At 38.9% G+C, this 26,689-nt stretch overlaps 1 protein-coding gene across 25 annotated transcripts in view; it reads left to right on the forward strand.

Annotated features, from left to right (window-relative positions):
• UTRN (utrophin) overlaps nt 1–26,689 on the forward strand; it is a 478,862-nt gene that overhangs the window by 121,740 nt on the left and 330,433 nt on the right. For 21 of the 25 annotated variants that reach the window (XR_011502522.1, XR_011502525.1, XR_011502539.1 and 18 more), the window contains 13 exons: nt 80–172; nt 2,182–2,354; nt 5,003–5,118; nt 5,810–5,976; nt 10,367–10,570; nt 11,456–11,637; nt 12,338–12,488; nt 13,575–13,694; nt 15,420–15,521; nt 18,455–18,562; nt 18,843–19,022; nt 19,862–20,031; nt 23,733–23,856. Coding sequence is in view for 22 of the 25 variants with exons in the window: in XM_070506675.1 (XP_070362776.1) it covers nt 80–172; nt 2,182–2,354; nt 5,003–5,118; nt 5,810–5,976; nt 10,367–10,570; nt 11,456–11,637; nt 12,338–12,488; nt 13,575–13,694; nt 15,420–15,521; nt 18,455–18,562; nt 18,843–19,022; nt 19,862–20,031; nt 23,733–23,856 (1,890 nt within the window). In the remaining 3 variants the exon portion in view is untranslated. The remainder of the gene's footprint in view (nt 1–79; nt 173–2,181; nt 2,355–5,002; nt 5,119–5,809; nt 5,977–10,366; nt 10,571–11,455; nt 11,638–12,337; nt 12,489–13,574; nt 13,695–15,419; nt 15,522–18,454; nt 18,563–18,842; nt 19,023–19,861; nt 20,032–23,732; nt 23,857–26,689) is intronic. The other 4 variants (XM_014850669.3, XM_070506686.1, XM_070506695.1 and 1 more) reach the window with 1 other exon arrangement.

The following is a 26,689-nucleotide window of genomic DNA, read 5'->3' on the forward strand; positions in this document are numbered from 1 at the left end:
CTGCCCAAATGTGCTAAAAATGAAAACCCAGGCTTCTGTGGAGAAATTGTCTTAAAAGTTTTTTTTTCATTTTAAATAGGTGGACTTAGTGAATATAGGAGGAACTGACATTGTCGATGGAAATCATAAACTGACTCTGGGATTGCTTTGGAGCATCATTTTGCATTGGCAGGTGGGAAATCTCCAGCCACTTATTAATAGAAATGCAAAATGTATCATTTGTGTTAGTTTCTTAGAGCTGCCATCACAAAGTAGCGCAAACTGGGTGGCTTCACCAACAAAAATTTATTTTCTCACAATTCTGGAGGCTGGAAATCTGAGATCAAGGTGTCAGCAGGGTTGGTTTCTTCTGAGGCCTCTCTCCTTGTCTTGCAGAAGGCACCTTCTCCCTGTGTCCTCACGTGGTCGTCCCTCTGTGTGCGTCCATGTCCTGATCTCCTCTTCTTATGCCAAGATACCAGTCATCCTGGATTAGGATCCACCCCTATGATCTCATTTTACCTTCATCATCTGTTTAAAGACCCATCTCCAAAAGCATTCACGTTACGAGGTTGAGGGTTAGGTCTTCATATGAATTTCGAGGGGACACAATTCAGCCCATATCAGTTTGGAATGGAAGAGACTGATAAATTGCTCTATTTTCCTGGCATAGAAAAAAAGTTATTTTTTTAAATATTAAATTTAAAAAAACATGACACAATTTCAGACTTATAAAAAGTTGCAAAAATAGCTCCAAGAATTCCCAGATACCTTTGACTCAAATTCCCCAAATGTTAACAGTTGTCTATCTTTCTATGTTCTGTCTTTCTAGTTCTCTTTGTCTAAATACTTCAGTGTGTATTTTCTAAAAACTAATCATTCTCCTAAAAACAAGGAATTCTTTTACATTACTACAATATAATATTAATATCATAATATAAAATATATAATGTCAATATTTATAATTAATTTATCATATCTGTTTAGTCGTCTTTAATCTGGAATAGTTGAGTCTTTCTTTGTGTTTCATGATGTTGACATTTTTGAAGGCTACTGGACACTTGTTTTGCAGAATGTCCCTCCATGTGGGTTTGGCTGATACTTCCTCGTGATTAGATTTGGGTTGTTCATTTTTGGCAGGAAAGCCACGAAAGCGATGTTGAGTTCTCCAGAGCACACCACATCAGGAAGCACATGCTATCTGTTAGGTGGCTCTGCCAGTGCTAACTGTCATCGTTTGGGTAATGTGGCTTCTGCAGGGGTCTCTGCCGTCACGGGACTGCCCTTTGTTATTAAAAAGTGTCTTGCGGGCTGTACTCTGAGACTGTGTAAATATTCAGCTACTTATCAAGTCTTTGTCCATTAAGTTTCAGATCCATTTATAACTCTTGTCTGATCAGTTATTACTATAATTCTTGGCAAATAGTGATTTTCTAAATTTCATTGTTTCTTCTACATTTTATTGGTTGGCTTTCTACTTGTAAGGAAGAGTTTTCCCCTTGCTCTTGTTTGTCTATCTATCTTTATCTATTCATTCATTCATGTATAGGTCAGTGTACACTCATGGAGTTTTACTTATTTAATAGGTTATAATCTTTTACTATCATTATTTATTTTGATGCTCAAATTGTCGTAGATTTGGCCCACGTGATCCCCCTTAAATCGGCCTGTGTGTCCTTCTGATATGTCCACATCATTCTTTGAGCACTTGCTTAAAACATATGTACTACTTTAGAATAATAATATAAAATGTTAGTTGTAGACTATAATTGTTATTGCCATCAGGAAAGGTTCTTCATTCTTTGATTTTGTAGTCAGTCAGAAGTTCTTCCTTTCTTCCTTATTTTTGTAGAAAATAAATATTGAGTTTTCTTTGTATTAAAAGGTCTTTGTAGATTTATAGTATTAACATATTACTTTTTTGTAACTATGAAAGTAATGTTCATTATAACAAAAACTAATATAGGTATCGCTTAAGATGTAGAAAACACCATAATGTATAAAGGTAAGGTAAAAGTCACTTCTAAATCTTGGTAGCCCAAAATAATCATTGTTAAAAATGCATTGATCTTTCTAGTATTTAAAGGAAAATTTTGAATACCATCCCCTGCTCCATAATGGTTAATTAAAAAGTTTATTTCTTATTCAAGGACTTGATTCCAGGAACTGAAGTTATAGGCAGGCATGGTTTCTCTTAAACAGGTGAAAGATGTCATGAAGGATATCATGTCAGACCTGCAGCAGACAAACAGCGAGAAGATCCTGCTCAGCTGGGTGCGCCAGTCCACCCGGCCCTACAGCCAGGTCAATGTCCTCAACTTCACCACCAGCTGGACAGATGGACTCGCCTTCAATGCCGTGCTCCACCGACATAAGTGAGCCTTGACTCTGCTTAGCTGTGGGCTTTCCAAATTTGTATCTCCTCTGTCCCTTTCTATTCCTCTCTAAAGCCCCTTCCACACTACCACTGCTCTCCTCTCTGCACATGCTCCACCAAAACATTAAGAAAAGAAGTATCATGGAACTAAACTGCCTATCAAGTCTTTTTTTCCGTAGGACTTAAATGCCACAGTGCAGTAGCCATGCATATTTATAAGTTAAAAAATGTAAAGTAATTCACATAGTTCAGTCCCGCTCATTCAGCACTAATCAGTAATATATACAAAGAGTTGTGTTAGTTTTCATTCTCATACCGAAAGGAAAACTTGATAAATTCAGTGCAGTCCCAATTAAAAATAGAAACTATTGATATTTTCCGTGAAACTTTTAAACAGATTCTAATTATATAAAAGACCAAAAGCCCAAGAAGAGCCAGGACACTCCTGAAGAAGGTGAACCAGGCTCAAGTACTGCCCAAACAGAAACCAAACTAATTATGAAGCTGTATTAGTTAAGAGTGTGTGGTACTATAAATAAATACACCAACATCGTAATAGGCTGAACCATTTAAAATTGCCAATATCGGACTTTCTTTGACATAGATTGAACTATACGAAATAGTCATTCTTCTAACAGAATAAAGAGTTCAGAAATAGCTCCATTGTACAGGAAAACCTGATAGACACCTGAGCCGGTGTTGCAGATTAATGGAAGGTATCAGACAGCTGGTGAACCATATGTCAATGAGCTCATTGGAGCCTTACTTCACCATACCCAAAATAAATTTCAAATCCATCAAGGATTGAAATGTGAAAGGCAAAATTTATTATATGTTTTATTGCTCTTGAAATTATTTACTGTCTCAGCTTTCATTTCCTCTGTGTTCTTTGCTGATGCAGTCGTCCCTTGGTATCCGCAGGGCGTCTCCTGATACCAAACTCTGTGGCTGCTTCAGTCCCTTATATGGTATAAAATGGTGTAGTATTTGCATGTAACCTATGCGCATCCTCCTGTATACTTTAAATCATCTCTAGATTACTTATAGTCCCTAATGCAATGTACGTGCTATGTAAATAGTTGTTATACTGTATTGTTTAGGAAATATTGACAAGAAAAAAGTCTGTATGTGTTTAGTACAGACACACCCATCGTAGGTTTCTCCATCCACAGTTGGTTGAATCTGGGGAAGTGGAACCCAGGGATACAGAACTCTTGAATACAGAGGGCAGACTTTTCCACATCGTATGTCTGGAAACTTGTCAAATTTTTACAAAGTTTAAATTGTTTCTTTAGACTTTTTTTGGTAGAATGTCCATGAATTATATTCTTCTCTTCTCTGTCACCTTCATTTGTGCATTGTCTTTCAATGCAGTATTGATTTGACTTGGTGATAATGAGCAGAATGTTTTATTATTGATAATGAAGGGAGTGGTTTTAATGTTTTACCGTAAGACTGATGTTTGCTGGAGCTTTTTTTGGTATACTTTTTATCTCTTTAAAAAGCCTGCACACCCAACCTTCTCCAGAACACTTCTCCTTTATCAGTTTAAGGGAGTTGCCGTCTGTTTCTGGTTGGTTAAGAGATTTTATCAGAAAACTTGAATTGTAGCCAAAACTTTTTCTATTTCTTACTAACATGATTCAACAAGTATGTGTGGAGTGCCTTCTGTGTGTTAGGCACAGGGTATATGGCAGAGAACAAAACAGGCAAAAATTTCAGTCCTCTTGGAGTTCATATTCAAATAGAGGGAGGCAGACAATAAAAAAATTAAAATGTAAATTGTATAGCATATGGAAATGGTAAATATGCTGAAGTGAAATACGTCAGTCAAGAGGGCAGGAGGTGTCTGACGTGTGAGGAGCCAGTGGGTGCAGTGATGTGAGAAGGAGGAGTAAGAGGAGATGAAGTCAGAGAGCGAACTGAGGAGGAGGGAAGTGAGGAAGGCAAATCTCAGAAGGCAGGGAGGTCTAAGACGCAAGAACAGATAGAGCCCAAGAAAATGATAACTTCTGGGTAAATCAAAGCAACTTATTTTCTAATTTGTGAGATTAAAAAGAAGTCAAGATAGAAATGAAATACTAAACAAGTAGTATGGAGGGGGGTGATTGAAGGGAAATTCTCTCAAATTTTCTCATTGTTTTATGAGCCTCTTCTGAACAGATTAGAGCTGGATTTTCGTTCTGCTGATCCTGGTCTTTTAATTGGAGAATTTTGTCCATTAACATTTGTTGTGATGATTGATATATTTAGGTTCATTTTTCCTACTTATTTTTGAGCTTTTCGTTTCTCTTACCTTTTCTATATCTTCTTCTTTCTTGTCTTGTATTGGTAGGTTTCTCCTCCCTTTTTTTTCTTTTACTATTTGGGAAATATTATATACCTTTTGTAGTCTTTTAGTATTGCTGTGCAAATTTTAATAGGCATATTTAACTAATATGAGAACCTTAGAATGTTTTACCTGTTGTTTTCGTAGTTGAAAATTATTTTAAAATATTATGTATTTGACAAGCCTTTGGGATATAAAAGATAAACTGTTTAATTTAAATGCACAAATAAAAAATATAAGACTAAAATGTATTAGATTATGGCAATGACTGCTTTGTTTCCACGTATTTCCTCATTTTGTTTGCATGGTGATTTCAGACCTGATCTCTTCAGCTGGGATAGAGTCGTCAAAATGTCCCCAGTTGAGAGACTTGAACATGCCTTCAGCAAGGCTCAAACTTATTTGGGAATTGAAAAGCTGTTAGATCCTGAAGGTATTGTTCAGTATTTAATTTCAACTTTGATTTTGCATCGCAATTTTGAACTCTTGAAAAGCAGTGTTTTTTTTTTCTTTATAGAAAGAACTATGAGAATTGAGGAGTATTTTTCCTCTTGAAGTAGAGTGCAAGACATTTTATTCCAGACAAGTTATTAATACTTTTGTAGTAAACAATTTGTGGGATCCTTCTGATAGAAATTTAATTACATCATTGGAGAATAGTTAATAGATACCAGAGTAAGATTTAAAGTTTTAGGAAAATATAATTATTAGATAAGCAATTTAGTATTTGGTTTAGTTCATTAAAATGTATTTTTATATGAGCTTCTTTCATATGAGGTGAAAACTTCAGTTACAGATATTGCAGGGTTGAATTTAGACTTACTTTCGTGATATGAATGTTATGTGTTATTACCTTAAATGGTAGTTTATCTTTGAGCATTTTGGGGGAGCTTTTAGGGAAGATTTTTAAGAAATGGCATGCCGAACAAAAATAAGTAATTGTCTTTCCCTTTATCTCGTGTATTGTTATATGAAATAGAAATCGACTAAGCTATGGTGTTGCAAAGATTATATACTAGTATTGTTTATGGGTACTAAGGATAGTAATTTTATATCTAATATTGAACAATTCACATATTTTGGACATCTAATTTAAGGTGGTTCTTATTTTCGTCCACTTTCAGATGTTGCTGTTCAGCTTCCTGACAAGAAATCTATAATTATGTATTTAACATCTTTGTTTGAGGTGCTACCTCAGCAAGTTACTATAGATGCCATCCGTGAAGTAGAGACACTCCCAAGGAAATATAAGAAAGAATGTGAAGAAGGAGAAATTAGTATACAGGTACAGGTAAGTTTTTATTAAAATGTTTGACTTGCCATGTTTGTTTTATCTTAGGTAGGTACTAGATAAAAACACCTTTAGAGTATTTTTTTTTTTCTTGACCGAGAACATCTTGGTTTCTCAGCTTATAATAGGCATAAGAAGTTCAGGTTATCAGTTAGCATGCATATCACATGCATGTGCTGGAAAACCACAGTGCAGCTGATTTTATTGAGAAGGAAAGTATGTTATTTCACTCGGTAAGGCTGGAGTCAGTGTCTAGGGCTGTAACCATGCTGCTGCAGGATATGCTTAAGAACCCACGGTTTTCCATCATCTGGTGCCCATCTTTTTTCACTGTTGTTGTGTGTTGGAGATGGTTTTTCCCACGTCAGCCAAGTTTTGTTTGCAGTACGAATTTTCTTTCTTTTCCTTTTTGCCACTGAAAAGAGGATTTTTACCATTATAATCTCACAAATGCTGTCAGAATATAAGCTTTCCTTTCCCTTTCATTTAGGAGGACTAATTGACAATATGCTACTTGGTGAGTTTTTCGTTTAATGGCTTACAATGGTTTTATTCATCAGGATATAAATGAGTTTTTTCCAGGAGATATAAATAAAGTCATGAATTTTTCTTCCTGAATTATCCTGCCTGGAGTCAATCACATTTTCTTCTGTTTTAGTCTAACCAGTTCTCTTATTCATAAAATGAGAGAATCTTAACAATTGGGTGAGACTTTAAAAAGTCATTTGGTCCAACATTTTAGCAGCCAAGTAGCTAAGAGATAAACATGGATTTCAAGAAGATAAGAAATACATTTTAGAGAGGTGGCAAGCTTGGGCTTTGAAGCTTAAATTTCATCCCTGTTATTACTTGTTTGGGTTACTTAGCCTTTCAACCACAGTTTTATCTGCAAAATTTGGACAAAACCATGCACTTCATAAAGATAATGAATTCAAAGTGTCTAAAATGATATTAATAAGCATTCAGTAAGCAGCACATATCATTATTATGATTTTTTTCTTCTCAGTTTGTTTTGGCATTATCATTCATTCTCATTCAGCGAGTTCCTTTTTAAAAAATGTTAGTTCATTCTCATATAATGATAATGGTCTTGAATTGGCATAGCACCTCCTTTTCTTTCACAGAACTTATTTATTATTTCAGATTTTCTTTGGATAGTAGGTCCCAATCCTTTTATTTTCTTCATTTCAAGAAATAGCATGATTTATAAAAAAAGAAAAAAAAACTTATTGAGGAAAAGAGGGCAAGGATGGGGCCAGATCGTGAGCCTAGGGCTGTTTTTAATAGTTTTGAAAATCAAGTGATACTGAGGAAAAGCCCTAATTTTTTATAATTGACTGAAAAAATGCTGAGAAGCATTTGTCTCTAGTAATGTTTATTGTCCAGCATTAATGATGCGCCCTTTTAAGTGGCTCAGATAATCTTCTGAGTTTGCCTTCTGGTTTTGTAACCGTTTCTTTATTGGATTGGATTCCTTTTGTTGGACAGATGGGATATTTTACTCCTTATGCTTAAGGCCATTCTGTCTTAAACAGGAAGGAGATTCATTTGCCTTTCATGATGTATAGATAAAACCAAATCATCGCTTCTGTTAGGGGTGGGGATGGCATGATAAGAATTGCACAGCCCACTTACCATTTGATTAAGAGCAAGTATATTAACATGAACCTGTTCATTTGCATGCCTTCATTAGTACTACTTAGAGGGTGAATTAAGTTAATTGAAGAAATAAAATGTGATCAAGTTTTAGTCGTCTCCTCTTTGACAGAGCTTGTCCTCCACTGCTTTCCAATGAACCCTCATAGCCAGGCTTCCTGTCTTGCGCTGTCTTCTTACAAACATGTTCTGTAGGGCATTAGGTGGTCAGCAGATAATTCCTGCATTTCTCTTTAAATTAAGCTCTCAGTTGAAAGTCTCCTCTTGTGTTTTAATGAATACCTTCTGAACATTTGCGTTTAGATAATGTGTTCCATCTTCCGCCTTATAGATTCTAGTGCCCGTCTAAGTGATCCTTGGCCGGGTCACTGACTTTCCTAGTTCTCAGATATCCTCATCAGAGTCTAGAGGTTGGTACTAAATGATCTCCAGTGTTATTTTGGCTCCACAGTTTCAGGATTTTAGGTCCGGAACTTAACTCGTTTTCCCTTCTCTGTGTGTGGCCCAGTGTGTCATCTGTGTGCTCATTGACTCATTTTTCAAACTCATGCATACAGCTTTCCAGGTCTGATTCTTCCACCAAAGTGTCTTTGGGGTGTGTCGCGTTTCTGTCTGGCTTTCGTGCTGGTTAACAGTCTCATCTTCTCTTGCCGTTTACGAGACCCAGCCCCCCTCCACAGTTCATCCTAGGCCACTCCCCACAGTCGTGGTGGGCTTTTTCTTCTCCTTCCCCAGGATTCTTGTACGTGTGGGTTCCTCTGTATGAAATGCTCCTGCACCCACTCTTTGCCTGGCAAGCTTCCCATCTTTCCTCAGTTTCAATGGAACGTTTTGAGAGAGGTCTCTCCTGATTAACCTATCGAAATCCAACCCTACACGCACACACGCGCACACACACACACTCTGTTTCTTGCTGTCACAGTATTTTTGTAAACTCTGTTATGAATTTTAAATTGTATCATAAGAGCATTGAGAGGGCAGTGAAAGATTTTAAGTGGGGGGGTCATATGATGTGATTATATTTTCCAAAGATCATTCTGGCTGCTGTGTGAGAAATGGATTGTGGAGGTGGGAGTGGGTAGAAATGGGGTGGTAAAGACACCCGTTAGCAGGCTGTTGTCGTCCTGAGGACAGATGTTGATGGTTGTGGAGATGGAAAGTGCTGGATGTATTTGAGATACATTTTGAAGGTAGGAATTGTTTACATATTAAATGTGAGAGATGATAAGAGAGATACTGAGGCTGGCTGCGTGGTTTTTAGCTGAAGGAATTAAGTGTGTGGAGGAGCCATTTACCGAGATGGGGAAGCCTGAGGAAGAACAGGTTTGGAAAAAAAATGAGGGATTTAAATATCAACTTGGTTTGATATGCCTGTGAGATATTGAAGTGGGCATGTTAAGGTAGATGGACATAAGAGTTTGGAGTTTGGGACAGAAATGTCTGCAGGATATGGATGGTTCTTTAAATCCAGTGCGAATGGATGAGACCACTCAGGCAAAGTATACAAGGGAAGAAAAAAGGGCCCAGGGCTTAATTTTGATGAGAGTCATTACTTACAGGTTGGCAAATGCTGTTGAACCAGGAGGAAAACCAATGCGGTGAACTGAAGGGGGAGAAGAGAGCTTGAGGAGGGCAGGGAGTGGTCAGCCGTGTGGGAGGCTCCTGAGAGCCTGTGTAAGAACAGACAGCGAGCAGATCCCTGGGTTTGCTTGGAACACTTCTGGTTTACGTGTGCTGTCCTAGCACCATTATCATCAAAAATGTTCTAGTTGGTTAATTACAGGGTCACCCTAAAGATGCTGCTAGAAAAGTGGATTTGTCAGTGAGAAGGTTGTTGGTGACGTTGGCAAAAGCCTTTTCAGTGGAGTAGTGGGGACCAGTGCCGAATCAGAGTGAAAGGGAATGTTAAGAAACTGTAGCTGTTAGATGCATGAGCATTTCTTATTTTGTTCTTTATGCATTTTTGTATGTTTGAAATACATAAAAATTGTGGGTGAGAGAGGATAAAGTGGAGACAGGCTGCAGGCAAATTTTAAAGAAGTTTTTCTCTGAAAGGGAACGAATGAGAGAGACGTTTGATTTGCTTATAAGATTATAAAGTATATTGAAAAAACACCCCCTTGTTTAGAAGGAGCTTGAGATAAATTTATTCCATAGACTCTTCAGAAGAAAGGCCAGCAAGTAACCTAGAGGGTGTCTGTCTCACAATTCCCGTCAGCACCACAGCCTGTGTGTGCGGCTGTCTTCAGTGTCTAAAATCCAGTGCTGAAAGCAATTCGGTAAAAGCAGTTTGACTAGGGATCAAAGCAAAGTTCTAATCTCCAACTCTTTTTCTTTTAAGTATATCCATCCTTCAAGGCCCAGCATGTTCCAGATACTCTGAAACTTTCCTATTTTAGCCCTTGGTGAACTTGTATTGGAAGCGGAATTTATAACTTTGGTAATAGCCATTTTATTTTTGTTCAGAAGTGATTCATGTGGGTTATTTCTCTCTCTCCAGCTCCGTTGGAATCTCCATGAGTGCATGCCACTTTGGTACTCTTTGCCATCCTAGCACACTAATAATAAATGCTGTCTGACTAGTTGGCGGCATTGCTTAGCCGGCTCCTGAGGAGTGGATGAATGCCTGAGACACGGCAGTGCCCACTCCAGGGTTCTCCATACGCTGCATCTTTGTTGAACACCTTCTCATCTTCACGACGCTTGTGGATTTTTCTTGGCTTTGTTTTCATAGAGCTCCGTGCCAGAGGAGGAGCAGGAGGGCCCCCGAGCTGAGACCCCCAGCACTGTCACAGAGGTGGACATGGATCTGGACAGCTATCAGATAGCCCTGGAGGAAGTGCTGACCTGGTTGCTTTCGGCTGAGGACACTTTCCAGGAGCAGGAGGACATTTCTGATGATGTTGAAGAAGTCAAAGACCAGTTTGCTACCCATGAAGTAAATAATCTGTAGCTGATGAGCAGAATGTGTTTGCCATGGGGCCTTGCCTTCGTCGGGGGCTCTGCCCTGATGATGGTTGTTTACTGAATTCTGCTCCACAGAAAGGTCGTGGCATGTTTCAGGATTTGGGATGTTTAAACAGGGCTTTGTTATAAAATTGGCGTGGGTGCTTAACCGTGCATTGGAATTAGAGTTCAGACCATATGTTCTGTGGAGCCGCTGACAACAATCGACGCACAGGACTGCTCGTTTTGTGTGTTGTTATAGTTAAAACACAAAATGGCTAATCGATAAACCAAATCTTTAGGTTTGGAGTGTTCTCTGGGAAGTGGATATTTTTATTTACTGTATGATTAAGCAAATGTCATATTTAGTGTTCCTGTATAATTTTATATAGTGAAAATTTCCTACTCTTTAGAGGATATGTTATCTTGCAGTGTAGTGATTTGATTATATGGAGATTTCTTTTTGATTAAGTAGGTTTCTTTTGTTGGCATGTTAACTGACATACTTATTTGCTCTTTTAGTTTGAAAATAATAGAAATGGTTCCATTCCTTAAGCAGTTCTTCTTGGATGAGCAAGGTGTTTATTATATTTTTTCATAATTTCATGTTCAGGATCTTATCAGTATCATAATCAGCATTTACTTAAAAATAGCAGGTATTATCAGATGTAATATTATCCTCTTTGATCAATTCCCTTTTTCACTTAGGCCAGCTGCTTGTTTCCTATATTCAAAGCTTAAAAAATTGGATCAAAGTTGACTTTATTTGTGCTCTAGGTGGCCATCTTTTTCTGCAGCACTGCTATTTAGGCGTTAATAATTTATTGACTTCTTTTTCAATGAGCAGCTCACAAATCGTAATGGTGTACCTTTCCAGGCTTTTATGATGGAGCTGACTGCACACCAGAGCAGTGTGGGGAGTGTCCTGCAGGCAGGGAACCAGCTGATAACACAAGGGACTCTGTCTGATGAAGAGGAGTTTGAGATTCAGGAACAGATGACCCTGCTGAATGCCAGATGGGAGGCGCTTAGGGTGGAGAGCATGGACAGGCAGTCTCGGTGAGTGGAAGCAAAGAGGTTCACACGTTATTCCATAGACTGCATTGCCCAGTTTAGCTCGAGTACAAGTCTGCGTATCTATGAAACCAAGGTAATTACAGAACTTGGCTTGTGAAATTGCGACTCTTCTTTTTGTAATGTTGCTGGAATTTGTATGACCTTCATTTTCCTCTGATATGTTAACCAAATCAGAAGGTGAAAGTTGGAATACAGAAATTGGCAGAAAGGGAAAAGACACTTCATAGGGTTAGTTACCTGTTTGCGTTATTAAAATCAGCTAACCATTAACTTGACACGAAGACAGGGCTATGTAGCATTTATGTTCAATTCTATTTTCTAGCATTTTTTAAAGTAGTTTTTTCCCCATGGTTCATTTTGTTTCGTGTATTGTGTATTAAAGAGCAAACTGCATTCCATTGCAATTTCCACCTATTTAATAAGCAGGAATTCCTGATTGAAGAAACAATGATTCTGATATGCACAGAGGGTGCTGTTATTTCTTTCTTTGACTGCATGTAATTGATTCCATTAGGAAGAAAATAAAAGTTTTTTGCTGGTTTGTATATTTAAAGACAAATGCTGCTTTAAATGGTTAGACCAGAATGTGTTCCCTTGCCCCATTTCTTTGGTGCCTGGAGCGTGTGTCTGCCTTGCGAAGGGAGGAAGGGGTGGGAATAATGCTGTGGCCCTCTGTGGACAGGCTGCACGATGTGCTGATGGAGCTGCAGAAGCAGCAGCTGCAGCAGCTCTCCGCCTGGCTGACGCTCACAGAAGAACGCATTCAGAAGATGGAGACCCGCCCCCTGGACGATGATCTGCAGTCCCTGCAAAAGCTGCTAGATGATCACAAAGTAAATCTGACTCATATTTCTTTCACACCTTATCAAATATGAAAAAGCAGCACTTAGCATTCACAGGGGCTGATGGCTTCTATCATGAGTGCAGAGGTGGGACCCTTCTCAATGCTTGCTTTTATTCAGTGGCTTATAGGAGTTCATGGGGATGTGACTTTTCTGAGCCAGGGATGAAAGCACAGGGAAAATTTTCTATGGCTACGTGTAGTTTTCTTATGAAAGTGCATAGCGTTCATAAGATTCTCAAAGGTTTGTTTGGACCTACAGATGGTTAAGAACCCTAGTGTGTTGGCATTAATTCAGTGTGTTGGAAAGAAGCAAACCCTCAGATTGGCCTGTAGCTAATCCTTTGAGGAAAGCTGTTGCTTCTTCTCTGATCTGGGAAAGCATCAGGTACTAGGCTAGGAATCAAAATTTGGTGGACAATTTGGTCACAAATTTAGGAGGTAAGTTTTCATAGTCAAGGAAAAGTAGAGTAAAATAACCTCTCTAAATTGTTTGAAGGATTTTATTTTTCAGTGAAATATCTAGATAACTAATAAATAAAGCTTTAGGGGTACATTAAACACAGCTCAGGAGGCATTTGACAATGGTGTTCATACAGTTGAAGTAAATTACCTATATATACACATCTTATGACCTGCCATGTTCTTCCCATGGACGGCGTCCATATAGCTTTAATTATTTTCCAGGGTAGTTAATTAGAATAGATTCTGACTGTCAAATAGCATTCTACTTATTTCTTACTTTATAACATGCTGCACTAGATAAAATGACCTCTGACCTCATTTATGCTACATTTTTGTGTGTGTGTGTGTGTGTGCACGCCAGAACTTGGAATCAAAGTCATGACATTCCATTTGCAATCTATTTTGACACTGCATTTTCAAACTCCTTTGGTTTAAGGAAATGTAAAGATCTATGATGGGCTTGTTTCATTAGTAAAACACTTAGGGTAATGATTGGAAATTTAAACATGAAGCCTCATTAAGTGTCCTTAATTACTGTTGACAACTGAGTGGATTTTAAAAAGGTAAATGTGAAAGAGGAGGAATAATGGTTGATCTTCAATTTTTTCTCTAGAGTTTGCAAAATGATCTGGAGGCTGAACAGGTGAAGGTAAATTCATTAACTCACATGGTGGTAATTGTTGATGAAAACAGTGGCGAGACTGCTACAGCTGTTCTGGAAGATCAGTTACAGGTGAGGACCCTGACAAGTAGGCTAATCCCAAGTGACCTGTGGTCTGGGACCCAATTACATGTTGACCCTGTTCTTCATGTCCAGTCTCACTGTTTATTCAGAGAATAACCCACTTTAGGTTGGACTTCCCATTGGGGTTCCGCAGCATTTGGGTTTATAGGAGTACCTAGGTGTCTGTCATTCCTTGACTTCAGCCCTTGGGGTGAGTGGGAGGGGCTGCTTGTGGTCCCCAGCTTCCTTGTGGGTAATATTAACAAGAATGGGAAGCACAGGAACTGATCGCAACAAAGGGTCTGCAGACTTCTTGCTCAGAATCACTTGAGGAATTTGTTAAAATGTAGATTCCTGGGCTCCACGCAGACCTGAATCCCTGGGAGTAGGACCCAGTGGTTCTGCTTTTTAAAAAATCTATGTGCCTATTAAAGTGAGAATTGCAGCTGTGTAGGGTGTAATATCCCTGTTTCTTTGGTGGATCAATGTGTGAATTTCAACAACAGTTTTGGGAACCCCAACAAATTGCTTCTTTTTGCATGAAGGCTATAGTGTATGTTTATAGGTCTTTAGAAAGAGATCAGTGGTGTTTCATTTGACCAATACTTATGTTACCTGATATGCTAGCGCCAGTTTATGATTTTCAGTAACTTTCAGCCTATAATTTTATCACATGAAATTCTTTTTCTTTTGTCACATTTAAAGTCAACCAGTGGTCCTGAGACTTTGGTGTAGTAGTACTTAGTTACTTAGTAACCTGAGAGGTAGGTGTTCATATCTTGCTTATTTCACAGTGAAGAAACTGAAATTCAGAGAGGTTAAGTGATGCCCTGGAGATGTGAATAGACAGTAGGATTTCAGGCTGAGACTGGAGACCTGTCTTCTGGCTCTGAGTTCTCTACTCTTGGCACTCTACAAAGCTTCCTCTGGTATTACATATAAAAATAGGATAATATGAATTAAATAATTCTTGTTCACATGTAAGTAATGTAAAAATAAAATTTAACATTTGTTAATCATTATTTATAAAATGGTAATAAAATAATTTGTTGGGAAAGTCACCATCAAGAATGACTTTTAAAAAATTAATCACATTTATTTGTTTAGTATTGCTAATACTTGTAAGATTCTATTGCTGCTTTTTGTGAAATTGTCCATAGATCACGCAGTGTAAACAGAACAAATCGATGAAGCAGTTTTTTAAATTTTATAGAAATTCTCTCATTCAAAACATAGTTTTTATAAAGTTGAAATTTTTTCATAAGTTTGGTACTACAGATGAAAGTTTTCTTGGCATATAAAAGGTGGTTAAGAAATAATTGATGCACTGAATTTTTAAAATAACTATAGACTGAAAAATTTGAAGTACAAAAATTAGATATGTTTTCTCTACTTTGAAGATATATGTAAAAATATAAGGTTCTCATATAAAAACCACAGTGAAACGGAAAGAGCAGGAATTTGGAATCAAAATTACATGATAGAGTTCTAGTTGTGCCATTTTCTAACTACGTAATGTGAAATAATTAGTAGTTAAATTCTATGGAAATTAGTTTTTCTCATCTATAAATTTATAGGATTTGTCTGTATTATTTTAAAGCAACTTTTATAAGAATATTTTTGACAAATTGCTACTCTGTAATAAAGAACAATGGATGTCATGGATTTCTTTAACGATTGTGATAACTCTCTCTTAAGGCTTTGTTGACAAAGGATGGTTTCTTCTTTTACTAGAAACTGGGTGAACGTTGGACAGCAGTGTGCCGTTGGACCGAAGAACGCTGGAATAGGTTACAAGAACTCAATATATTGTGGCAGGAATTATTGGAAGAACAGGTAGGAAACTATTTTCCATAATGAGCAAAACAGATGGTGTGAAGCAACCCATCTTTAATTATGGCATTGGAATAGAGTTGTTTACTTTTCTCTGAAAGAGAAATATATAAATAATCTTTATTATTTTTAAAATCAGATTGCTATCCCTCTTATAACCGATCATGCAGCTTATTCACAGAGATGATATTATATGGCTTTATTGTAAAACACAATTTGCTTCGTGTTCATGATTTAGAATGTTAGTATTTAGATAACGCTACTTTCACGATTTGTTTGATGTAATTTTTATTGCATTTGTGTTGGGTAATGTGTTTGCACATGTATCAGCACAGTGCCTAGCATGTGGTTTGTGCTCAGAAAATAATGAATAAATGAATTCACTTAATATTTTGTGAACTTTAAATCGGAAGAATTTTCCTTGATTTTTAACTGGAATAACTACTGAAATTAACAAGAAGATATTCTTTAGCGACACCACTGATTTAATAGTTGGTTAATGCCATCGTTTTTCTACTAAGGATTACCATAGCAAATGAACCTTTGGTGCAAAGCTGCCACCTTAAATTTTCGATCAGAGTGGTGCCCCTTTGTCCGCCTTCCATCCTTCCAGAAAAGTCACCATCAAAACAGAATAGAAATAAGCTAAACTTCTCTTCCCAAATGCCAAACAGTTGTGGTTTAGAAAATAAGCAGATGCTCCGTTCCCACATCTCAGTGTCTGCTTTGATTCTTTTAAATGGGTTTCATTTCCATCCACAAAAAGCAACTGTATTCTTTTCAGGGGATAAAAACCCAAGTGCATGATATTTTGTGGTTTACTAAGTAGGATGGCAGAGAGAAGATCTTAAAAAGTAGGTTGCAAAATGGGTCCCAATATTAATTGTTAATCCCCACCTCCCGCCTCCAATCTTTGGTCAGAATTCCCTTTTTAAGAATCACACAATGGACTGGGTTCTGATTTCTGAAATATTTACATCTCACTTTACAGATATGCACATTTATTTGGACTCTTGTATTCAGGCCGAAGAGGCACATAGAATAGTTAAGATTTTACTCCACTAATGACAGCAGGAGACAGTGATTGCTGGAGAAAACCATTGAGTAACTCTCCTACTAAGTAAAATAATTTGAAATTTGGTAATCAAAAAACATTTTAAAAATAAGGAGTGACTAGTATTTGGCCTTTTGTACTATTGTAGGTTTAAAACTGACCTTTGAGAATGGCTTTCTGCTAATGATGTGGAAGGAAGGGGGAATCTTGTTAAAATGTAGAATTGGAGTTAGTGTTGGTACTTAATATGTAGATAATTTGCTTGTGTGGAATGAGACCAGATAAACTGGATGTTTTTAATCATCTTTCAAGGGACTTTTGTTCACTCAGTTGCAGAGGCTTTAAGATAGTTAGTAATGGGCTTTGAGAATTAGTTCCAAACTAATGCAGCGTATGTCCATTTTAAGTGGCACGAGGGATATTCCATAAAGGACTCCAACCTACCTTTCCGACCTTACTTTTCCCTCTGTCCTTCCATGTGCCCAGAGTTCAAACCTGAAATTGCAGCTTGTAGCCCATTCCTAGGCTGTCGACGCCGTGTGAGGAGAGCTGGGTTTTCTCTCTGCTCTGTTCCCAGTGCATGGCATGTTGTAGATTCCTCATGGGTTTTGTTGTTGTTCTGATGATGTTCTTGAAAGAAGGAATGTATTTCATTTGTTTTCCAGCCTCTGTGTTTGTTTAGGGTGTGGCATCTGCTGTGGAATGTCTTTTTACCCATCTCTTCATTTTTAAGTTCTCATCCGTCAACAGCCATGAAGTCATCTGTAAACTCCCTCCCTCTCTCCCACTATCCTGAAACTGGAAGTAATTTCTTGTTCTTTGGAATTGCCCTGACATTTAAAATACATCCATATAAATGACTATGGCATAAGAAAGTGCAGATACCATAATATATATAATATTTTATATTACATAAAGATATACATTTATATATATTGTAAGTACAAAATAGCTATTGCATTTTTTTTTGTGGTATCTGCACTTTTTTTCTTGTGCCATGGTTATTTATGTGTGTATTTTATCGCCTTTACTACACTGGGGACAGGATCCATATTTGTTTTTTATTTTCTTGCTCTTCATCTTTTTTTTTTTTGATGGAATATAGAGGTAAGGAATAGTTGTCAAATAAACTGGTAAATAAAATAATTAGAGAAAGAATTGATTCCATTGCAAGCACAGAAGCAAGATTCCCTCCACCCCCAACTCTATAAAAAGAGGTTTCTGCAGTAGACAGTACATTTGGGGAAGAATTATCCCAGTGCAGCCATATTGTTTTCCACCCCTCCGAGTTTCTCTCTCCACATTACTAAATATCTTCTGCTTAAAAAACGTGCACTGACTATCCTCAGTCTTCCTCCTCTAATCACTCCTGTTGAACCTGGAACATGAGTGTGGTTTTTCTGCATGATGCCGTGGAAAAACCACTGGCTTTGGGCTGTGGGTCTTTGATCTGGCTCTGCCGTTAACTAGCCAAGTGATCTTGGACATATATTGGATTCTCTCTCTTTGCTCCCTAAAGTGAAGGGCTGGGGCAAGGCAGTTTCTGAGCTTCCTTCTGCCTCTAGAGAGGTTATAATGTGATTCTTTCAGAGACTTGGATAGCTGGGTTTAGCCTTTTAGATCCGTTTACCTCCCTGAGAAATCAGTCTGGTTACCCAGGTGTGGGGCTAATGTCAGGTTGATCTGTTGCAAATCTGAGAAGGATGATATCTTCAAGAAAGATGTCTTTCTGGATCATTCATGCCTTGTGTTTGAAGTCCTTCTTACCCTCGGTAAGGGTGAAGTCTCTAAGAACATAGAAGTTAGTGATTTGGGAACTTGATTGGGTTGAATTGCCAAATGATTCCCCAAATATATTTCTAACTTTTGTTGTTATTTGTAGTGCTTGTTGAAAGCTTGGCTAACCGAAAAAGAAGAAGCCTTAAACAAAGTCCAGACGAGCAACTTCAAAGACCAAAAGGAACTGAGTGTCAGTATTCGACGCCTGGCTGTAAGTGATGTCATTGTCAGCATCTGCCTTGTAAGCCTATGATACTTCAGTGTTTTATATCAATGGTTAATGTAATTTAGTGAATACAGATTATGACTCATTATCTAACACTGGAATGCTGCCATGTAGTGCTCTAGAACCAGGAGGCTTGTGTTTTAGCATTAGTGAACTGCATGGCAAGTAAATTTTACTATAAAATATACATGTTCACATTTCCTGACTGGGAGCAGGAATATAGAGTCCTAAGAGGAAGTCATCTAATAAATATCTGAAATCCTAGATTCTGAAGGAAGACATGGAAATGAAACGTCAGGCATTGGATCAGCTGAGTGAGATTGGCCAGGATGTGGGTCAATTACTTGATAATCCCAAGGCATCTAAGAAAATCAACAATGACTCGGAGGAACTGACTCAGAGATGGGATTGTTTGGTTCAGAGACTAGAAGATTCCTCCAACCAGGTACCTTTTGCTTTGGATAATATGTTGTGCCATTAAGTAGAAATTAAATGTTCAGGTTCGTTTTAGTTAGGTAAGCTAAAAAGTTGGTTCCTTTTACCTGGTTTACTATAAAATTGAAAAATTCACATGTGAAAATCTCTAGTTTTCTAAAGTAAATTTATCTATTGATCTTCAAAAAACTTATTAATATCCAGTAATTTATTCCTTACTAACTGATAACACTTAGATATGAATCCATCAAATGATCTTTAAATCTTAAATCATCTTATTGATTTAAGAAATATTCTAGTGAATTGATCAGAAATAAAACTGGTTTGTACATGGATGTTTGTAGCAGTATTATTCATAATAACCCAAAAGTGAAACAACCCAAATATCCCATCAGTAGATAGATGGATGAAATGTGGTATATTCATACAATGGAATATTATTTGACAATTAAAAACATGAAATACTGATACATGCTACAACATGGATGAACCTTGAAAACATTATGCTAGGTAAAAGAAGCCAGTCTCAAGATTATATGCATTATAATTCTGTCTATATGAAATATCCCAAATAGGCAAATCCATAGAGGCAGTAAGTAGACTAGTTTCTGGTCGGAGCTGGTCTTGGCTGGTCGGGGGAGGATGGGGAGCGACTGTTAATGGGTACAGGGTTTCTTTTTGAGATGATGCCACTATTCTGGAATAGAAAATGGGGATGTCGCACAACTTTGTGAATACACTGGTAACCATTGAACTGTACATTTTCAAAGGGAGAATTTTAGGGCATGTGAATTATATCTGAATAAAGCTGTTAGAAAACATTAAAACCGTGGCTGATTTTTATTTCAGGTGACTCAGGCTGTAGCAAAGTTGGGGATGTCCCAGATCCCTCAGAAGGATCTTTTGGAGACTGTCCGCGTAAGAGAACAAGTCACAACCAAAAGATCTAAGCAAGAGCTGCCTCCCCCTCCTCCTCCCAAGAAGAGACAGATCCCCATGGACATCGAAGCGAAGAAAAAGTGAGAGCGGCGAGCACGGAACGTGTTTCCTACTCAGTACTTATCTTGTACTAATCACTGATCATATGCAGGCGTAGACGTAATGATTGCTATGCAAGTTCAGCTGCTGAACCGTTCACTCCCCCTGAGTCTTCCGAATATTCCAGTTCACGATGGCTAAGCATCTAAACTGTCTCGGATGGTTTTACTTGTCCTGTGTTCAATTTGGGGAACTGTGTGACGGAATCCTTCTTTCTGCACTTCCGTCATTTCCCTTGGGGGGATGTGATTGTCCGTGATCTCTCATTTATTTTCTTCGACCATCACACCTATGGTCATCTCGCTTTGGATAGATCTCCTGACTCTTTGTGACTCTCCTTCCCCTTCTTGCCATTCAAAAATACTTAATACAGGGAAGTAATTCCTTTTTCGTCTCCTTTTTTCCTCCTTTCTCCCCCTCATTCTTTTTTCATGTTTTTTTCCTTCCTTTGTTAATTCCTTGGTTAGATTCAGTAACAGATTCTTTGTGTTTGGCTTAAAGAGATCCGCCTCTGGCATAAAATATCTTTTCGTCTTATTGATTGAAAAGAAACTGGGGATCTTGAGAAGCGGAGTAATTACAGCTGATATATATGGAGCATTTACTAATGTCCCATGCCCTGTGAAGCTATGCTGTGTTCCGGGTAGCGCACCTCGCATGTTCTATAGCAGTTCATCCTCAAACTGCCTTTGAATAGTCTAGTATTCTCTCCCTTTTACGGTAGAATCCTGATGCTTGGGTAAATGGGCAGTTATTTTTGCCTGACTGAAAATGAAATGATTTCCCCAATTGACCTTTTGTTAGACAAAGCAGGATTCCAGTTTTACCAGATGATTTTCATTTTGATAATAAGGCTGTGTTTCTGCCTCCTAACAGCATCTCCTTGCAGGACCAGTGTACCTCTGAGGTACAAGCAGTGGCTGTGGAACCATTGCTTTGGAGCCAAGACAGCACAGGAGGAAGTTGCTTCTGATGTTAATATTGCCATAGATCTTTCACTGCCTGAGTGATCATTTTCTGCCAGGTGTATCTGGCATGTGTCTCTCCAGTGCTGACTTTGTGCATTTGGAAGCAGGGAAGGATATAAAAGACTAGGGTGTATAACTATAAAATCTTAAACATGATCCTGTTGTATAGGGTGCATTCTGCTGCAAGAAACAGGATACTGTACCCAAAGTGACTGAAACAATGAGGTCATTGGTTATCTCACATTACAAGAAGTTCGGAGATAGCACACTTTTGATGGGATGGTGTGGGCCAGCATCCTGCTACCTCGTCTCTGCCTTCCTCAGCATGTCGACTTCCACTCTCAGGCATGTCTTCTCATGGTCCCAAGATGCTGCTGTGGCGCTGGGCATGACATCCTTGTGTAACCTGATTTATAGGCAGAAGGGCAGGTTTTCTTATTTGTCATTTTTTTTGAACAGGAAGAAAGACCTTTTCTGGAAGGCGACAGCTGACTGACATGGTCTCACTTGCCAGGATGCAGTCACTTGTCCACGCCCTGGGTGCATGGGACGTTGAAACTGACTGGCCTTTTAGTTCTCTGGGGAACTGGACAGCAAGAAAGAAGTGTAGGGTGTGTGTGGAGGTGTCTGTTGGGTAGGCAACCAGCTGTGAGTACCATAGTCTGCTAGTCCACAGTTTGATTGATGCAGAAATTCCTTCAATTAATTCCTGGGCAAATAGAGGCTTGAGTATGTGCAGTTCGTTATAACAGAAGGCAGTGAAATCTCATTGTTAGAGAAGTTAGTCTTATGCCCAGCCAACGTCTACCCAGGTGTGCTAGTCCTGCTTTCTGGGGTGATATAGAGTTCCATCTCCCCTCTTAATATGGAACCTCTTCTGTATTTGGGGTTAGGTTTCATATGCCCATTTGTGTTGTCCTAAAGTTAGAGTATCCTTAATATTCCTAGTGGGACATGGTTTCCAGACTTTATCTTCAGTGTGCTGTAGAAAGCACTATCAGCTTGTCTGGAAATGGGCTGTCCGCACAGGTGAGAGCCTTCAGTAATTGCCGAGCACAGTTTATAACGCACGCTTCAGAAGGGGTGCTCCATTTCCCCTTTGCTTCTCTCGGTGCTGCTGGTGGCGGTTTTCACCAGCTCACGGTATGGAAGGACCGTCATTGCCTGTAATCTAGGTATCTGTTAACGTGCTGCGAGATCTCGGCTGCTGCGAGCCATTCACAGCCCCGTTCCTCACACCGAGGGCAGAAATGGAGTGTCTCCAAGGTCCTTTTCAGCCTGACCTTTGGATGGCGCGCCTCTTCTCTGAAAGATGACGTAGACATCTGCTGTTAAGATGCTAGGAGGAGAGTGTACCACTGTTTGTTTACCTCGCGTGTCAGAAGATCCCTTCCAAGTTACAGGGACAGTTTACCTTGATGAAAAATACTTAATATTCCTAATTCACTGGAAAGAATTTAAGCGAAGTTTTCCCAAAAAGAATCAGCAACAACAACCTCTATTTACCTTAAAGTACCTAAAAATACCCAGCAGTTGTTTTGAGAATCCCTGTGGGTAGAGAACGGGTCGAGAGGACAGATGGCCTCGTTTGAATGCCAGCTCTACCATTGATTAGCTTTGTGGCCCAGGACAGTTATTTAAGAGTTCATGAACTCAACTCCTTCATCATTACAAGGGGTAGTAATAGTATATGCTTCCTAGGGTTGTTGTGAGGACATGAAACACTAAGGAAAGAGCTGGTATAGGGCCAGCCATCAGTGAACGTTTCTTCTCTTGCTTTTGCTCACTGTGGCTTTGACTGACCTCACTTCCTCTCAAGTCTGTCCGCTTTTCTTCCCTCCCACCATCAGTGTCTTAGTTCTGGCTCCCCTTCCTACAGCAGCCTGTTCTCTGGTCTTGCCTCTCTTTATACTTTCTCCTCAGTGGACACAAAAGGATAGGTATAACCATGTCACTGGCTCTCAGTTACCTTTTGGTTAAACCCAGTCTCCTTAATCTCTCCTGCAGGGCCTTCCAGTAACTGCTCACTGTGGCTCTCTGCCGCATTGTCGATTGTCCCTCCCAGCGAGGTACTCACTCTTCCAGCCACATCTAACTACTTGGAGTGTGGAAAGTGTGGTCCACCCTTTCTTTCTTCTCTCTTTGCAAAGAAAACTCCTGGATGTAACGCTGCTGTTCTGCTCCAGGAAGCCATTGCGGCCTGATTGGATTCGGCCAATTCTTTTGTGATTGCCTGTTATTTTCTTTTACCCTTACGAGACTGAAAGCTCATGGGGGCTGGGATTGTGTCTGGTTTACCATCATATCAAGAGCCCAGTCTAGTGCCTGGCATATAGTACGCTCAATAATTAAATATTGAATTAAAGAAGGCATTCATTTTAGGAATGTTTGTACTCGTTCTTTCTGTTAATATCTAACCAAATCTGTTTTTCATTGTCTACAAAAGTTTATAAAAATACAAGTGATTTATTGTAAAGTTTAAAATTTTTAAAAATTATTTAATAACATTACAATATTATTCCTCTTTTCCTACTTTTAATTGTAAATGTGTAATATTATTTTGTGTGGTTACTGTATTTCTGGGTTGCCTTTTTTATTTGAGAAGTGTTTAAAATCACACGGCTGATGGGTGTTTTGGCTGCTGTCTTTCTTGAGCCAAGTGAAACAGTAGAAGAAAATGAATGACGAGTGGTAACATCTGAATCTTAAATCAGGTTTGATGCTGTGAGTGCAGAGCTGTTGAACTGGATTCTGAAATCAAAGACTGCCATTCAGGCCACAGAGATAAAAGAGTATAAGAAGATGCAAGAGACTTCAGAAATGAAAAAGAAGTTGAAGGTAAAACATAAAGCAAAAATATCCTAGTGAATAAAATATTTCATCAGGATAGATTTGCTGTTGGCATAAAGATGTGATAGGATCCCACAGCTTCCTGTAAAATAAATGTGGCCATAAGGTAGCTTTTAGAACATGGTTGTAAGTTTTGAATGGATTCAAGATCTCTGTGTGGAGGAGAGTTTTTTTCCCTCCTTCCTTAACCATCGAGATGTGCAGAAAGGGACACTTGCTAAGGTGATCCAGTTATTATTGTTTTTTAGCTTGATTAGATCTCAATCTGGTACCTAAGAAGTTATGAATTTGTGTATGCCAAAGATGTTTTCCTTTCCGAATACAGCAGACTATTTCAAATCTCAAAATTTCCTCAATATATTCTCTTTAGAGAAGAGACACAGTTTTTAGAAAGAAATACTATTAAAATGTATGGGAGCTTATTAGCTCTGCTGCTTTGTACGTATGTGTGTGTTGCTGAGAACCGTGCCAGGAGATTGTGTGATTTATGTCGTTGGTGTTCCTTAAGTCTCCGTACATCCTTTCATGAACTGTTTGAGCAAGTCTCTGTGGCCATCTCCATCAGCAATGGAGTTCATCTGTAAAGAGTTTGGAGAACGTTTAAAAAACAAGATGTATGTAAATATTGATGACGTCAGTCAGAAAGTGTTGCTGCCATGGGAATTGAGCAGAGGCCAGGGCTGCAGTTGTCTCTCTCCGCTGGCGAAGTCCAGAGGGCAATATGGCGCTGAGCTGGAGCTTGAAGGAGGGTGCTTGGGGCGGGTGGAAAGGGCACACCAGGAAGGGGTGTCCTGAGCAGAGGCACAGAGCTGGGCAAGTGTGTTGTGATGGTTGGAGCAAATATTTTGTTTTGTTTAGTGCTAGGTGTGTGGGTGAACACAGCAGGGAGTTAAGGCTGGAGAGGTGGTTTGCAGTCAGACCTGGCCGACTCTGAGTGTTTGGGTGAGGAGTTGAGACTGAGCTCTGCCTTATCATTCCACTGTAACTGCTCTTAGTTAGAGGTCACCATTGACTGTTGGCTTCCACACCCAAGGGATGCCTCCTGGTCTCATCAGCTCTGCTTTCTCTGAAGCAGTTGCCACTGTTGGCCCTTCCCTTCTTAAATTCTCACAGCCCTTGGCTTCCGTGACTGGTGATCATTCTAAAATATAAATCTAATCAAGCAGCCCCCACATGCCTGCAGTGAGCTAAATGGTTTCCCATTGCTGTGGGGATAAAATGTAAACTCCGTCCTGCCCTGCAGACCAGGGCCTTCCAGACAGCACTCCCCCGACTCTGAGCACAGCCTCGTCCCTTCTCCTTCCCCGACGTGGGCCCTGAGCTCCAGCCCTCCTGATCCCCTGCTCTTTTCTCTCTTCCCTCCCTTTACCGTGTGCAGTTTTCCATGCTCAGAATGGCCCTTTACTGAGCCTTGTGCCGTGTGGTTGAAAGCCCTCTGCCCCAGTACACCTCCTCTAGCCTCAGTAGGAATGGTTAAGTGCTTCCTCTTTGACTTCCCTATTGCCGTGACCATACCTCTGTGAAAGCCTCAATTGCATTTATGTCATTATTTGTTTATATTCCTGCCTGTGAGTGCTTAGAATGTGAGGATGCTTTTCCATGGAACTCCATATTTTCAGCATTTAGGTCACGTCTTGGCGTGTGGAAGGAAGGAATGATGCTTGTGGCAGAGGGAATGTAGAAGGTTTTATCCTAGAAGCACCATTATCAGGGCCATCTGCACAGGGAATTGGGAGAGGCAGACATGAGGGCTGTGTTCCATCGTTCATATGCTGCTTACGGTTCTCAGAGACCCTCAGTTGATGTTCGTGATCATTTAACAACCCGATTGTCAAAGGCACTCAAGTGGCAGAGAATTTGGCAGTTAGAGTGATCTTTATGTAACCAGTCCCACAAAATATTGATAAATTAAATCCCATCCTATGATCTAGGAACAATTTTACTCCAAGAAATTGTTACTATAATATTTGAGGGGATGAAAACAACAATTGTGTACGTTTATGTAAGGCACAATTGGCATTTGCTTGTTTTTTAAAAATATTTATAAGTTCATTTATTTTGTTGTTTTAGACAAATAGTAATAGATGCTAACGGGTTGGAAAAAATGTAAAATAAAGAAAATGTAACCATTGCTTTAATCTCTAATTTTTCTTGCAAATTGGGGACAGATCAGCTCAATTTTGTTTTAGAGAAGGAAAACCTTGTTCCAGCTGACACAATATCTGAGTGGAGAAACCCTAGTGCAGTCTGCCATCACCATAAAAAGTAGCAAAATAGCAGTGTGTATAAAGCAGCTAATAATTTTCCTCCAGTTTGTTGGGGACTTTTTGCAGTGGTACTTAGCTTAACAAAAATAAATGGTGTTTCTTAGAATCTCTTGTTATTTCTTGATCCTTGACTATAAAAATGGTGGTTTTACTTAGTCACATAAAAGTTTGTGTGGATCAGAATAGCTAAACTTATTTGATAGTGCTTACATGTATAGAAGTTAGGAGTGGCATTCTTCTCTGGGTTGTCTGGTTGAAATAATATGGGTTGCCTGGAAGTTTTGATTGTGCTATTATGGACACTGTTTGAGTAGTTAGTTAATAGATAATTATCAATTGGAGATTGAGGAATGGAGAAATTTCAAATACTGACTGTGTATGCATGTGGTGTGTGTCTAAGATTTTGCTCAGCCCTTTCTTAAGAGTTCTGGAAAGATTTTTGTCTTCCCTGCCCCTGAGATATAGGGACATTGAGAATATCAAATCATAAGACATAAATTTAAATTAAGAGCCACTCCTTTAGGTTGGGTACTAAAGCATGTTGTCATTATTTA

Source organism: Equus asinus, chromosome 1 (genome assembly GCF_041296235.1).
Source record: "Equus asinus isolate D_3611 breed Donkey chromosome 1, EquAss-T2T_v2, whole genome shotgun sequence".
Classification (NCBI taxonomy): domain Eukaryota; kingdom Metazoa; phylum Chordata; class Mammalia; order Perissodactyla; family Equidae; genus Equus; species Equus asinus.